This window comes from Ciconia boyciana, chromosome 1 (assembly GCF_034638445.1).
Source record: "Ciconia boyciana chromosome 1, ASM3463844v1, whole genome shotgun sequence".
NCBI classification, from domain to species: domain Eukaryota; kingdom Metazoa; phylum Chordata; class Aves; order Ciconiiformes; family Ciconiidae; genus Ciconia; species Ciconia boyciana.
The window spans coordinates 203,139,625-203,154,953 of NC_132934.1; the positions used below are offsets into that span (position 1 = coordinate 203,139,625).

The 15,329-nt window shown below is 40.0% G+C and overlaps 1 protein-coding gene and 1 long non-coding RNA gene across 3 annotated transcripts in view; one reads left to right on the plus strand and one right to left on the minus strand.

The window, feature by feature from the left end:
• Positions 1 to 4,090: 4,090 nt before the first annotated feature.
• GRIA4 (glutamate ionotropic receptor AMPA type subunit 4) overlaps positions 4,091 to 15,329 on the minus strand; it is a 237,321-nt gene continuing 226,082 nt past the window's right edge. Inside the window, exons 14-16 of one of the 2 annotated variants that reach the window (XM_072850628.1) lie at positions 13,792 to 13,906; positions 11,459 to 11,593; positions 4,091 to 4,763 (exon numbers count right to left, since the gene is read on the minus strand). In XM_072850628.1, the coding sequence (XP_072706729.1) occupies positions 4,599 to 4,763; positions 11,459 to 11,593; positions 13,792 to 13,906 (415 nt within the window). In that variant the 3' untranslated portion in view covers positions 4,091 to 4,598. The remainder of the gene's footprint in view (positions 4,764 to 11,458; positions 11,594 to 13,791; positions 13,907 to 15,329) is intronic. The other variant, XM_072850630.1, reaches the window with a different exon arrangement.
• Positions 4,144 to 8,591, plus strand: LOC140646537 (uncharacterized). The gene is made up of 5 exons (XR_012040482.1): positions 4,144 to 4,186; positions 4,652 to 4,758; positions 7,172 to 7,283; positions 7,369 to 7,427; positions 7,897 to 8,591. It is a non-coding gene; the product is annotated as an uncharacterized lncRNA (long non-coding RNA).

Sequence of the window (15,329 nt, forward strand, 5' to 3'; positions counted from 1 at the left end):
AGGTGAAATTCAGCAATAACAAGCAGTTGTGTAAGACTAATTTTGCATGTGAGGGCCTCAGACAACCCAGCAAGCCTGTACTGATTTTGAATTTAATAGGTGTTTAATAGAATACACCACCAGTGTGGGAGGGTTGAATGTGTAGAACAAAAACCAACTAATATAATAGTGAAGGTCAAAGCAGGCTTGTCCTACAGTATGATTCACACCAGCTCAGAGGACACTTATTTTTCAGACAAGTGTAAAATTGTTGTAAGCATTAATGTTAATAGTTGCACCTGATTACATCAAAACTTAAATTATTTTAGAGGCAGATAAATATGTATATCATTCAGTTCATCATTAAGATAACTAAATGCAGATGTCTATAGGAAAATTACATGTCTAAGGTCTTTTCATACTCCATGGAGATCTAGTTAATGGAGGCTTGAAAACAACTCAGCTGAACAGACTATAGGACACAATTCGGTTACTCTCCCACAGGTACCTCGTACATTTGAGATGCGTTAGGCCATCTGAGACATCTGCACGGGGCTCTTAGATCTGACCCAGGATCTACAGGAGACTCATGCTTTTCTGGACTTGTTGTAGAAGGCCAGGTGGGATATTCAAAGGCATCCCAAGTGACCCTAAATGCCTAGGCTTATGCAGAAGAAATGAGTCTTTAGTTGATCAGAATCACTCTTTTGATCACCATCAATTCATTTGCCCACATATGGCTATCCTGTGCTCTTTCTGATTATCTGTGGTGATTGAGATACCTTTGGGACTTGCAGATATGACTCAAGGTTGATGGGACACTTTCTGGACCGTTAGCTGGAGGCCAGGGAGCATGGCTTGGGGCATCCCATGTGAAGGAAAATGGGTCAGGTTCTGTTGTCTGTATTCTTTTTGAGGGCAAAAAGAAATGGAAAAATGTGGATGATATCCAAGTAAATGCCTCAATATTAATAGATTCCTTTAATTAATAGCCTCCTTTGCTTATTTTTTCTCCCTTTGAGCCAGTCATTGCCACGAAGCTGCTAGATGGAGGTGACCGAAGAAAGAGCAAGGGGGAGGATGGAGGAGAGCCGTGACTGCTGTGCTGGGAGGGCGGGATGCAGCCCAGCAGCTGCCAGGAGCTGCTCCGCTGCATCTCACAGCCTCAGACCCTCATACCCATAGGCATGGAGACCATGGCATTCCTGAACCTGACCTGAGGAAGGGATCTCCTCCTTTGGGTCATATTTCCTACACATGGGAGGAAGGTGAGTTCTGGCACTGATCCTCAAAAGGATGGGGGGAAGACACAAGAGAGGAGTGAGAAATGAGTGTTTCAACAGAAGGGAGAAAGGCAAAAGAAAAACCGTCTGAGGGGCAGCTAAGATATACATGTGAAGATGGTCATAGCAGTCATGGAACGGTTACCCCCTTGGAGTAAGACAACAGAGTAAGCTACTGTGAAGAGAGCAGCCGATACCCTAAGATTGCTTTCTCAACCACCTGAATTGTAGCCAACTGTCTCTACTGTAGCATTTCGCCATCTAGGTCTTTTTTTTTGGTTTTTTTTTTTTTTTTTTTTTTTTAATTTTATAGCTGTGATATTTTATGATAGGCAGCAGCAAAGCCACAGTCTCCTCTTCACCTCATCTGACCAAGTTTTCTCTGAGCAAAGCATTCCTTTGCCAAGGACAAGGCTTGGAAGTGGTGAGAGGATGCGGCGATTCCCCCCCGCCATGGCTGCTGGCCGCATGCCCTTGCTGGGTCATGCCACTCCATGGCCATGCTGCTCGGCAGCTTCATTGCTCATGCTGCTCGATTGTGAATCCTCTTGGTGGGGATTCTTGGTAGTTACTGACACGGGACAAGACATCTCAAAGGACTTGGGGGTCTCTTTGCCAAGCGGAAACCTGACTTAGGCAATTAAGAATGGTCTCCATGGAGTGACATTCCTAACTGCAGCGATGGGCTGCTTACTGAAGGCAAAAAATAAATGTAATGCATTAAAGAGACAGGGGAGCATGTAAGAGGAGTAACACTGGAAGACAGTAAAATATCCCAGGACAGCACTGGCACTGCTCACAGTCCTGAACGAGGAAAGGATGAAGACAAGCTCCTGGAAAAACAGACATACACAGTAGAACAAAATAGACAGCATCCTTCATACTCAGTCTCCCAATGTGTTCAGCCTCTAATATGTTACTTTATGAAAAATCAAGACAAACACTTTTTTTTTTTCGTTTTTAAAGAAAACAAACAACTGACCCAGAAGTTGCTTTTTAAATTCAGCTGTAAAAAGAAGTCTGAGAGGGAGCTCCCAGCTTTACTCAAACAGGAGAAAAACCAGACCACTCACCATCCGGCCACAGAAACACAAACATTTCACGGTAACTCATGAATGAGCTAAACATGGCAGTAAAACAAGGATATAAAGCAAGTTTAGTCACAGTGATTCATTGTACTGTTATGTGTCTTTTTCTCCAAGACCCCTGCACACTTTGTAGTCATTGTGACTTAGGGGTAAGCATCATCTTATTTTCACCTTTGCCTGCACTGTCAAGCTCTGTATAAGAACTGGTCGCCCTCAGTCTAGATTATAGTCAGTGGAAAGATACAGGCTCTTGCTGCTGTGATTCAGCAGTTTGATGTTTTAATGGCTACTTTAAGATGAAGTCATTCACTCTTATTTGTTACTTCCCTCCAGTAACTATAAAGGGTGTCTAGAGTATTTGAGGTAAGAAATTTGTATCTATATTGTCAATACCTCGACTGAAGCTAACACCTGCTTTGCTACTTCATAGATGTATCACATAGGATGGGTATCACCTCAGTAGTGCTTTTGTTTGGTTGTCCTTTGCTGCAGTTGTTGAGGGTTGGTCACTGCTTGGCAGCCTACCCTACCCTGCGCCCACACTCCTCTTCGTGAGGGCCTGGAGCCCTGGGGCTGAGGAGCACTAGCCACAGAGGCTTTGGTGAAATGTAAGCCGTCTGAAGATGACCCCTCATGGGCCTGGCAAAATCATGAGGGCATTAGAAGCTATGATTAATCCAAGTTCTATCTATCTGATTTGCGGTCTGGGCTCTGGCATGGAGCTGCTACACTGGTGGCAATACTCTGGATTTGGAGACCACTGCAGTGTCTAGTGTGGCCAAGGAAAACGACCATCGCAGAAGAGACTTGCTACAGCTTTGCACCTACAGACATGCCTGCTCCTGTCGACATCTGGCTTTTATTCAAACCTGCTAGCCTTTCCCTGGCATGCCACTGAAAGGCTGGCTGATGAAAGCGGAGCTTGCTGGGTACCAAGCATGCTGTATCTATCGCATCAGTCTGAAAGACTGTCATTTGTATTTTCCTGCTCCCTGGTATCTCATCCCTTGACCTACCCAAAGAACAAACCCTATCACTAAATGGTTCCCTAACCTCTCAGAAAGGGTTTTAGTGACTAGTACTAAAATAGCTAGTGAATAATCATGACAATACTTTGACAGCTTCGAGTCCCTCCTCTCTAAGGACTTAAAAGCACAAATGTGCAGGGACTCAGACTGTCTCCAATAAGGTTCTGCATCCTGCGGTAACAAACGAACCACCTTATTCTATTTTCCAGGTGACATCCCTAATGATCAGAAAACAACTCAAGATCTGTCAATATTATAAGAACGTTTGTTGTTTTATTCTTTTTGGTGGGTACAAAAACCACAGTTTCTTACACAGAACAAGATTATAAATAATATCTGTAACATGAGTGACCCGTAGTCTCTTTTGATTCTACACTGCAGACTGATGACGTACTCTAAACATTTTATCATTTTGTTTCTTGTATTAGACAGATGCAAATCTGTGGAACACGGAATGATGGAACAGAATGAAGGTAACAGGAAACAAGAGGATGACCAACAACTTTTATAAAAAAAAAGTCTCTGAATTTTATTACAGTGATGGCATTTTATATCAATTATTGCAATGACTTGTTCCCTATAGATGGTTAGAAAAAAGAATTGTGTTGTCCTCTACCGAATTTACATCAGTTAAAAAGCAAGCATGTTTCAATATTCCTCTTTTTTTCAAAGAAAATGTAAATAATTTCTTTATTTTTTCACAGGATTTACATATTTATTATTTTCTTATCACAGTTTAGTGATTAATTTCTACAGCTGAACAGCTGAGTATTCTTCCATTGTATATATTGATGTTCTGGAGACACAGGTTAGCATGTTCATTGACTTCTATAGCTATTTCTCTCTCTTTGTCAAGACAAAGACCAAAATGTTGTCCTTTCTGAGCATGTTCTTCACAGTTTAATGCGCTAAATTGGCAAGTCTTATTAGTTTTAAATCCACTCAAGTGAAATTTGTTGCTGTTAATACACCCTTCCCAGCCCCCTCCCCCCAACAAAACTAAATTATGACTTTTCCTGATATAAAATCTGAGTTTGGGTTTCCGAGCTGAGCTCATGCACACATTGTTGCTGATGATGTCTGGCGCATTTGGACGTACTTCCCTTTCTCAGCCAAATTATTAGTTCATCAATGACAGTCCCATGTCGTTACAGTCTGTGCTGTGTTCCCATCAGTCACCAACACAGTTTGATTAAGGCACTCAATTATTTTTTTGGTTTTTATGGTAGGTCCGATGCAATTACAGCCAATCCTGAACTTTGTCTAATTGCAGTTCCAGTATGCACGGCCTTCGGGCAGTCGGGAGTCAATACACGTCCGTTTTCTCCCACACTCCCTGTGATGGATAATCTGGCTTTGTTTCTTATGGCTTCAGAAAAGGTAAGCTAGGTTTGAAAAAAAAGGAGAAAAGAGGAAAGTGTTACAATGTTTCTGTCCTTCAACAAACAAGGACACAGCAAACACCAAAATACTAAATTTTAGACATCTGCATTTTTTCATGTTAACATTAAATATAATAATAGTAATCATCATAAATATAATACATAGCATTTAAGTCTACTAGGGGAAAAAAGACTAGCAATTCTGAGGGTAAATTTCATTACAATAAATCATTATTGATTTAAATATAAAATCCAAATTTGATCAAGAAATTAACAGAAGAGGCAATAACTTCATCTAAACTGCTTCAAACTATATTTATGTACAGTGAAATGAGAATCAAGACCTTTTATGAACCTGAAAGCATTAGCATCTGTGAATAAAGTCATGCACAGGTGTTTATAGGCTTAGACTTTCAACTAGGAATGTCAAGATAAAATATAATTACTGAAAAATGTTTATAAATTGCAATAGCTATATCAGCTGTCTTTGTGGTAATTCCATGGATGAAATCTAAAGAAACTATTACTTCTTTTCACAATGCACATATTTAGTATCAGTAAATCTGAGAGCTGTCCTCAAATCTCTTTTCATATCTATATTGTCCTACAATTACAGAAGGTGGGAACTTTCAAAGGAAATGTAGTTTATTGAGAGAAAATACAATTTTCTGTAGTTTTCTACATTAGGTCTAAATTTTCCACAAGAAGGTTTAAATTTTTGTTACCTTGAAATCTTTACTTTCAGGCAAATCAGAACAAAGTATCTTGTTTAGGGACTGACTCAAGCAAAAAATTTGGACTTGTTAAAAAACCGCCCTGTAGTTATGCCACCTAACTTTAGTCATCCAAAAATCAGTAACCTAATCTAAAAGAGCTCTCTCATGTGATGACAGAAAAAGCCAAGATGACTAATTTTAGACTAAATGATTTCCAGATGACTAAAATTAGGGGAGGTGTCTAAGGTCAACCAATGCAGCAAGGAGACCCGAACAACAGGCATCCAAACTATGCTACATTGAAACAGATTTCAAAGATACCATGTTAAGATATTAATTAGTGGGGAAATCTGATTTCTAGTCAGCAGAAGCTATAGTCTATGCAACTAACTCATGTAATTGGTGTGCAGGGATGCAATCTGAAATACCAATTGGAAAAAGAGACACAGGAAGGTGCATTCACATAGGAGCAAAGGGATGACAAACATCATAAGATCATCTTATTTGCCTTATTACTGATCTCTGCATTTAGAACTTTGTCCCTCTGAGCCCGGTTTCTCCTTCCCAGGTAGCAGTGAAATCCTGAGCTGGTGTTTGATATGCTGAAGTTAATTTTATATATGAGTGTGTGTGTATAGGGATGAGGGAGATTCCTTAACTCCCAAATGTTTCCACTGCTTCTGGGTGCACTTCTATGAAAATGCACCCGTCTAATATTGCATTGCTATCAGCAGTTCCTTCAAAAAAGGGTTCTCAAAAGTACAGCTGCTGTTGTGGCAGTTGGAGCTTGGATATAAAACCAACATTCCAAATAAATTACCCTAAAAACCTCAGCCCTCACAAGCAGCTGAATTCAGGAAACGGCCTCAGCTTACAGAGAGCGTTACGCCATTCCCCGTATGCCGAAAAACCTTGGCTTTGATAATAATCAATTGCAATATCCCAAGTCACCCTTTGAAAAGTTTCCCTGCTGCCACAGTACTCTGTGACAGGGACTGTTATCAGACATATCTTGACCTAATTCAACAGCTAGATATAAAAAGAGAGAGAGTGGTAATGAGGGAGTGGGGACCTGGGCCCATACAGTACCAAAAACCTCAACTACTCCCCAGCAGCAAATAAAAATCTATGCATTTGCAAAGCACAGACACAATGCAATGTGGTGTAGCTCCACATAGCGCATGTCCAGAGTCCCATTGCAAATGGATGTCGAGGACTGGTAACTGTCTGCAGAAATACACAGAACGTGTTTTGGTCAATGGCAAGAAAAAACAAAGGTGCTTTAGTTTTGGGGAGGGATGAGAGTCCAAACCAGATCAGAATGCAGACTTGGGTGGAAAAGGGACAGCTTACTCCAGATATGCTAAATTTCTCAGAAAGTCATCATTATGTACCAGCATCTCTCCATCACTTTGATCAGCTATCTGTTCATGGCCATTCGGGGTTTGCCACTGGGAAATCTGAGAGAGAACTCAGATTTATGTGGGATATACGAGTTATGTGTAACTGTGGTTTTGTAGCTCAGTCTATATAGCTTTCTGGCCATTGACAACACACTCAGGACAGAAAGACAGTAAAAAGGGATCCACAGGAAAAAAAAAAAAATAAAATGAGAATAACAAACAATTTGTCAGCAGCCTTCCACAGAATAACAGAAAAAGCTGCAGTAAAACAACTCCTCTCTTCTCACAGCAGAGATTAACAACAACTCAGCAACACACCACAGAAACAACCCAGACAGTTAACAAAGCCAGGAGGAGCAGGTCAAATTTTTACTCGGGAAGGTGCCATAAAGCCAAGTAACCAGGTAAGCTTCTGTGTTATATTTTAAACTACGCTACAGGTAATAAGCCAGGCTAGTAGTCTGCTTAACTGTGCTGTTACAATTTCAGATTTATGGCCTGGCTGCAGAAAGTTTCAGGAGAGGCTGGGATGAGAGGGAAAAGTCCTGGTATGTACTGTGAATATTACCCAAATTGTGAATGTCTCTGTGCAGTAAGTGTATGCAGTTAATAGCAATAATGTATTTTCAAATTTGTCATTAGTTTTGATTAAATTAGTTGTGGAATTAATCACGTGAAAACACTGACTGCCCTGTTCTTATTGGGAAATGGGAATTTAGGAAACTGATATCCTCAGTCTACATAATACAAATATCCTAGCCTGTGTGGGTTCTTCTGTTGTTCAGGCTCCTCTAGTACTTGGGTCACAGGAAGGGGTCTTTGGCACAAATATTTAAGATGAACTTTTAATGAATTTTTCTATCTTGAATATGAAATTGGAAGTATACAAGTCAAAATAAGTGCATTACACATTTACTGAGCCATCCTGTAGCACTTCATGTTTTTTGTAATTAATTTCATAATTTTTTCATTGCTTTTTGTAGTTTTGTAATTAATTTCATTAATTATAAACAACAGCATGGGATGGGAGAGCAAGAGAAGGCAGCTGAACTGGAAGCCGGTTCATGAGCTTCATGGCCCACTGAGAAGGCCACAGAGACACAGTGGTGGTGGCTGGCTGGACACTGGGACAATCCCTTCGAAAGCCTGTGGGTTTGGGGTGAGGAACTCAGCAGGGGTTTTCCCTGGAGCAGCTGGAGAGAAGGCTGCTAGGCTTCGCACTGTTCTCACGGCATCAGCTCAACTGGTGTACCAAGGGCTTACCACTGATAGACAAAAATAGAAAACTGCTGCCCAGGGGAAGAGGAAGGGATTGTTCCCTCCTTAAAGCAAACTTCCTTCCCTGCCTTTGGCAGATGCAATAGCCTGTCATCCCTTCTGAGTGTCTTTATCCCACATATATAGACTAGTCCTTTATCATACAGACTAGTCCTTTATCATATAGACTAGTCCACACATACAGACTAGTCCTACATTTTCATTTTCTGCTGCCTCACAGGCAGGTGAATTTCCCTGAGACAACTCACTTTTGACTGGATTAAACTAAAATAAAAAACATGGTAATGAATATTAATTGTCAAGCAGGTTATTTAATCTATTTTATATTAGTTTAAAACATGTACTATTAAAACTATTGGTGTTAGCTTAAGAAGTCAGTGTGTTTATTACTCATGCAGGTTAGAACTGCCAAGCACCTTTCCATATTAGCAAGTTCTAGTCCCAGTACGATCCCTTTACTCCTTGGATAAATAAACATATCAAAGGTTTTGAAATGCCTAAGACAGACATATGTCTGCAGAAATATGTGTAACCAGAGTCATGGGCTCTGTACTGCTGCCAGCTAACAGGGATTTATGACTAGCACGTGTACAAACAGATGACATAGTCACCCTGTATAGAGCTCGGCACACAGGTAACCCCTCGCTGCCTGCGTGGCTAGGGATGGCCAAGTATTGCCAGGAGAGGACGACTGGACCTTGGCAGTCTTCCACATATAAGCATAAGTTTGTAAGAAATTCACATGCTGAAATTTCTCAGGTAAATATTATGGCAAATAAGTAGAATGAAGTATTTCAGAAGTCTATAAATATTTGCTCAAAATCCTAGTTATTTCTATTTTTTGGTGAATTTTTAAATGTCTGAATCCTAAAATGTTTTTAAGAGATTATCAGAAGTTTTGACTGACCCAAACATGAGTTCTCAATAAAATAAAATGCAAGATGGGCATTTTTAATATATTTTTTCCTATAAAAATTCATCTCTGTGTTGCAACAAGTCCCACAAAAATCCGAACTTTAGAGAAAGGTACTTATAATCTTTCCTTAAAAAATAAAACTCAGTTAGCCCTAATTTTTATTTCAAGAAAACAGGAAGGCTAAAATAAATTTTACAAATATAATCATACTGTTTGTTGCACTGGAATCACAGAGCTGGGTGGGAACTCAGGGGATTGTCAAGTCATGCCATGTTTAGCATGCTAAGCCAGTTTGGGTCAGGTCAGTATTTGAATGAAAGCTTTGGTTTTTTGTTTGCTGTCTTTAAGACTATGTTTTGGATGCATTGCACCCTGTAAACTTAATAAGGGATGTTTTCTGGGACTCTTACTTTTATACCAGCCTGGGGACGCTCTCAGTTGTGGGCACATCACCGAAGAATTTAAAGGAAAAAGATCTCTTAATTTGCATTTTGCACAATTACTTGCACGAGATTATTTCTTTTTAAGACCCTTATTACTGACAGTAGGCGGTGAACTTGGGAGATTAATATTAGCATCTGGAAGTCCTGATTCCCAGTTCACAGTAATAAACATTGGCCTATACTCTTGGAGTCCCCCTGACACCTACTATGCCTCACATTTTCACTAGTGAACAAAGTGCACAGCTAAGACTGGGTTTTTTTTACATGGGGAAATTAGGCAGCTCTGTTACAATTAAAATATACCCAGGTCAGGACTTCTTGTACAACAGGGAACAAAAGAAAACTACACAGTGACAGTATGTTTGGGATAGTTTCCCAGCCAGCGTACACCAAGCCCCCTCCCTCCCCCGCCCGAGAACCCACCTATTCCTTGCAGCGCTCCAGCTATCATGCTCAAACACCATTCTCTGCTCACTCTGTGTTTGCTCTGTACTGTATGGTTCGGTATTGTACCGGCTGTGCCTTTAGACTGTAAGCTCCTCGGGACAGGGACCTGTTATGTGTTTGGCACACTTCACCTATTGTACAGCGCCGTGTACTCCAGCGCTATATAAATAATAAATAAAAAATAATAATTGTATCTCCAGTTGTTTCCTCCAAAAGTTTTTCTAGGTGGCAACATAAAAATTACATTCTTCATCTCCTTTCCCTAAATTTTTGTTTCTTACTTCCACTATAGGGATGGCTCAGTGATTTCAGGAAAATGTAGCTCAAGCTTTTTGTTAACAGAGGAGACATGTGGCTTGCTATTTGCAAGGGCAAGGGAGCTCTAGGTAGCATGGAAGGGCAGGGTCCTAGCTGCACCTTCACTTATAAAGCAGCCAGTATAGCTTGGGAGCTATGTAAAAGTTATATTTAGAAGCCCAATTTGCTGTTACGTGCCATTTCCAAAGGTCAGAGAGTTGATTTGACTAATGATTCGTTGGCAAGATACTCACTGCACAGATGAGAACAAGTACATTAGTAAACCATCCCTGCATGCCTACTCAGGGGAGCTACGCAGGATGCAGCTCAGCAACATCAGCAGTTCAGTCTCCGAAATCACTGTGTGAACATCTAAAATACACTAGACCTGAGCTAGGTAAGGGGGTACGTTACTGAAAGCTGAGGACGATAATCAAGGTCTATTCACTGGTTAGTGACTTTTTGTGGTTATTATAGTGGGCAAAGGTAGACCTGAAGCAGGATATTGTGAAAAAAATGCCACACAATTAGCATAAAACATGTATCAACGGGAAGGTGAAGGAATCGGGTAGGGAGGAGGGAGAAAAGGTAAAACATTTAGACTTCTTGTAACAGTGCCTTGTCTTCCGTTAGGTTAACTATGGTTCAGTGACATTGCCTATCCTAAATCTTGATTATAACGAACTCCCAGTTAGGGCCAACATTGAATAATAAAGGCTTACAGCAATTTGTCGCTAGTAGCGTGCAAACCTTTAGGAAAATAGACCGGCCAATCAAGTAATTATCACTGGCCCTCTGAATATGTATTTTATGATTTCAAATAGTTGTCATCTCCCAACTGATTCAACAACATTGAGTTGTTACAAATATATTTTTTATGTTAAAAATTCCTTGCAATGCAGATGTCTATTAGCAACATAGAATAGTATACTGTACATCTGCAGCCAAAAAAACTGAACCACTTTGCACTGAAGTTTTCCAAAATATAAAGCTCTGTTCAGAAGCAAGCACCACTAGACAGACATGTCACAACACTGCGTTACAAGATGCATCACCCACTCACTGTAGTAGGCCCTAAGTCCTACCCCTAAATTTTAATACTTTCGGTTCCATATACGTTGTAACCTTCTCTATAAGTTGCTAAATTCTGGGTATTCTGCGAGGAAGTTGGGTTAAAAGTCTGTGCACTCTTTGCCACCTTCATTCGTTTCGCCTCTGCCCTGGACTTGTAACAGAACTCTATCAAAGCCACCAGCATTGCCAAGCCCAAGCCTCCAACCAGAATGTAGAAGACTCCAGCAACGTTGCTGAGACTCAAGGCACTCGTCTTGTCCTGGGGAAACAGAAGCGACACAGTTAACCCCGGAAACCAGACTCCCGGCAGCACAAGCTACACGTTAAAACATTGGAAATAAATAACAATGCTTAGCTGAAATTAAATGACAGTTGTTTACATACTTCTCACAAAATTTGACCTATCTGGATCTATAAAATATATTTTAAGTGCCTAATTTTCCTGGTCGGCATAAAAAATATTGTAAGTATATTGCCAACATATCAGGATGTCATTGCTTGCTTACTGCAAAGCACTACTTCCGCTAAGCGGAGAATTAAACAATGACACGTCTAGCTCTCTTTAGGGGACATTTTAGTACTGATACAAAACTGCATTTACGTAAAGCTCTTTAAAAGCTTTGAAATCCAGAAATCCATTTACAGCAGACAAGACTCTGCTTGATCTTTACGAAAACAGTAATTATACTTGTGGTAGGCATTGCTGTTAATTTAAAAGATCCAGACTGAGTTTCTGATACTTAAATAACAGATGAAAATAACATGTGAGGCTTAAGTTTTTTCTTTGAACAAACACTTCCTTTGAAAGTGCACACTGTACCATACACATCATGATATATTTGCCTCTTACCGATTATTGTATTTTGGGTTTGTTTTATTATAGATACAGTTCTGGAACATGCCCATGGACTACTAAGGCTCAGTAATAGTACAATTTTAAATAGCAATTTCTGAAATCTTACACATTATTCATAATTTAGACAACAATGAGAACTTTAGCAAATTATTAAATATGCATCATTTTATAAATTATCACCTTCTTGGATGTACTGTAGTAAATAACTGTTCTACATTTCTCTATACTTCACTGCTTAGTTATGAATCATATTTTTTTATTTGCAATCCATGTGCATTTTTAGCACAGTTCTCAAGGAACTCTCAGGATTAACTTCCATATACTACATCGTGCGCCTTAAGATACTTATAAAGCTTTATTCTTACGCAGACTATATAATCTTTACCTAAAGTAAGGACAGTACTTAACTTCCGATTGCAATCTCTATGAATTTTAACTTATGAAGAATACAAAACATTTTGATCTTTAATTTAAAGAGGCACTATTTATTGTGTAATCAGTAGATTAGCACAGTAATGATTCCCATGGATGTATAGAGGTGTTTGGGGCTTATAGCCGGGTTCTGCTTTGTATGTCTCTTTTTAGCTGGCTAAGAGGGCTCTGAATATCTCGGAGCTGACTGTGTCACTCTGGTGGCAATTGCAAACAAGGAGGAGGCAGGACTGAGAAAGACTTGACCCAGTGTACGTGGTGGGTTGAGGCTTTCTCAGCTGTCATTTACAGGTACTCTGCCATTCTCTTAACTGCTTTTCACTCCTTTCTCCAAAGCACTTGCCAGAAAAAGCAAAATGTGTGGCAAGTTTGTTTCCCAGATTAATTTTACCCGCTATCCAGCAGGGTAACTCTCAGGGCACGCAGGCAGCAAGCAGTCACTGCCCGTCAAGCTTTCCTTTTAGCTCTGGACAGCACAGGCTGGCACGGAGACGAGCACTGTGAAGACATTTCAGACTCCCCAAATACAGGGCTGGCACTCACTGTGGTGCTTCCCAGCCATCAGAAAATACCCGGTGTTTACCCTAGTCCACCCCCCAACTGGGAATGGACTAGGGCAAACACCGGAAGCTGTAGAAAGCTATTAATTATTGAAGCCTTTTACTTCAAAGCCCGAGTTAAGTCTTCCTTGGCTCCTCAATGAGCTAGGGACCTTCCCAAAGTGAGCCAGGCACAGCCACCCTGGGCAGCGCTGAAAGGCAATCCTTCCCACTAGCGTTTCTCCTTTTCAGAAAACCGCTGAGGGAGGCCAGCTCCGAAAGGAGAAGGCGTGAAGGGACATTTCCTAAGTAGTCAATGGGGAAAGTCCATCCCCCCTAGGCAGGAAGGAAACAACTAATCCTACCTGCCTCCCGCAAAACCAAAAAACTGCCTTGTAACTCTTCAACAGATGCCCTGAATACGTAGGACGATGTTTGGTTATTTATATCACTGAAGACTTTAAAAAGCAATAGTGCTTCTTTAAATTAAAGTGTGACTCCCATCAAGATGGGGCAAAGCTGATTCGTTCTGTGTCTACAGCTGCTTATTTTATTTCTAAGTCATTTTGTTTATTACTTCCTTTACTGCTTTGTGAACACGATAGTAGGTCCCGAACTGCAGCGACTGACCTTACTTCCAGAGTCCTTGGGTCCACATTCACCTTTATCGTACCACCATTTGTTTTTCAGCTTGTCTAAGACGCCTGCCTCACTGAGTTTCAAAACGGCAAGGTTTACAGGAGTTCTTCACGTGGAAAATAACATAAATAACATTATATATGTTATTTTATGTTATTCAAGTAAAACTACATAGAATCGCATTGCAAAGTGACAGAGCAGAGGCCACAGTGGGTGCTATGTCATGTACTGTTGGCCCAGGTTTAGAGACAGACATACGACCGGGACCTGCTCCATCGCTTTAGGTAACAGGCACATACTGCTGGGGAAGATTTGTAAATAAATAGTATGCAATTACTGTGAACCCAAAACTATTGGCTTAGACATATTAACAACATACCCTTCAGAGACATATATAATACAACTGGATATATAACTTAAGAAATGTATTGATTTGCGTTCCTTGCTTTCAATCTTTTTTTAGTTTGTCTGCATACAAACTAATAATATGACTTGGCTATAGCTATTTCATTTACTGCCCTCAAAATTATCCTGGCAAGGGAAAGGAGATGCTTTGTGCAGTTTGCTGCCCATAACCACTTGGCACAGACCTGTAATCAGGAGGTCTGCATGCAGAGAACTTAGGGGGAGAGCTGCGATGCCCTTATCCTCAGCTAAGAACATGACAGTCAATCTTTCATTTTAATTTCCTGTTTCAACATTATTTTCAAATTCAAAGTTTTTCCTTAAATCTCATTTATTCACATAAGTCTTTCAAGGGTCCCAGGCTGATGATAAATTACTACTTGGAATATCTTCTCTTACTAGTGGTATTTGCTGTGGGTGATGTAACAGAATTTAATACTGAGATGAAACCTAGCCTGGTGCCTCAAAGTCATGAACCGCTATGGGTTTACATTGAAGTTACTTAAACTCAGTGAATAATCTCAGAGTATTATAGTAATGCCCCACTTCATGCAGTTGTACCAGTTTATTTTCTAAAAACCTTTGAAATGATTAATAGACTTATTTTATGTACTTTCCACTTTGAACCACTGACTGTCCAATTCTTAATGTGGTAGGCATATGGATATTTATTTATGTGCAGGTGTGCATGAAAATACAATATATATCAGAGAAGGAGGTAGATAAACAGAAATGGCATGTGATAGATAGCCTTCTGGTGATGTTATATGACATAGGACCTAATCCTGTGTGTGCCAGCAGATTCCTATGGGAAACTTAATCTCTCATAATACACCATAATCCATGCATTGCTAAAATGTTAACTCATGAATTCAAGGCTTAATAAATAAATAACCAGTGCAAGCATTAATTAGTATAGTGTAACTGAACCTACTAAAATAGTTACTATGAAAGAGAAAAGGAGCTTGTTACACTCTGTAACTGGTTTAACCGGAAATCCCCAAATGCTTATGTATTAATATATTTATTTGTGCATGTTTGTATATATATATTTAATACACAAATGACAGCTCCTTAACCTCGTATGCTAATCTTAGCTTTAGGGATCCTGTCTTTTCATACAT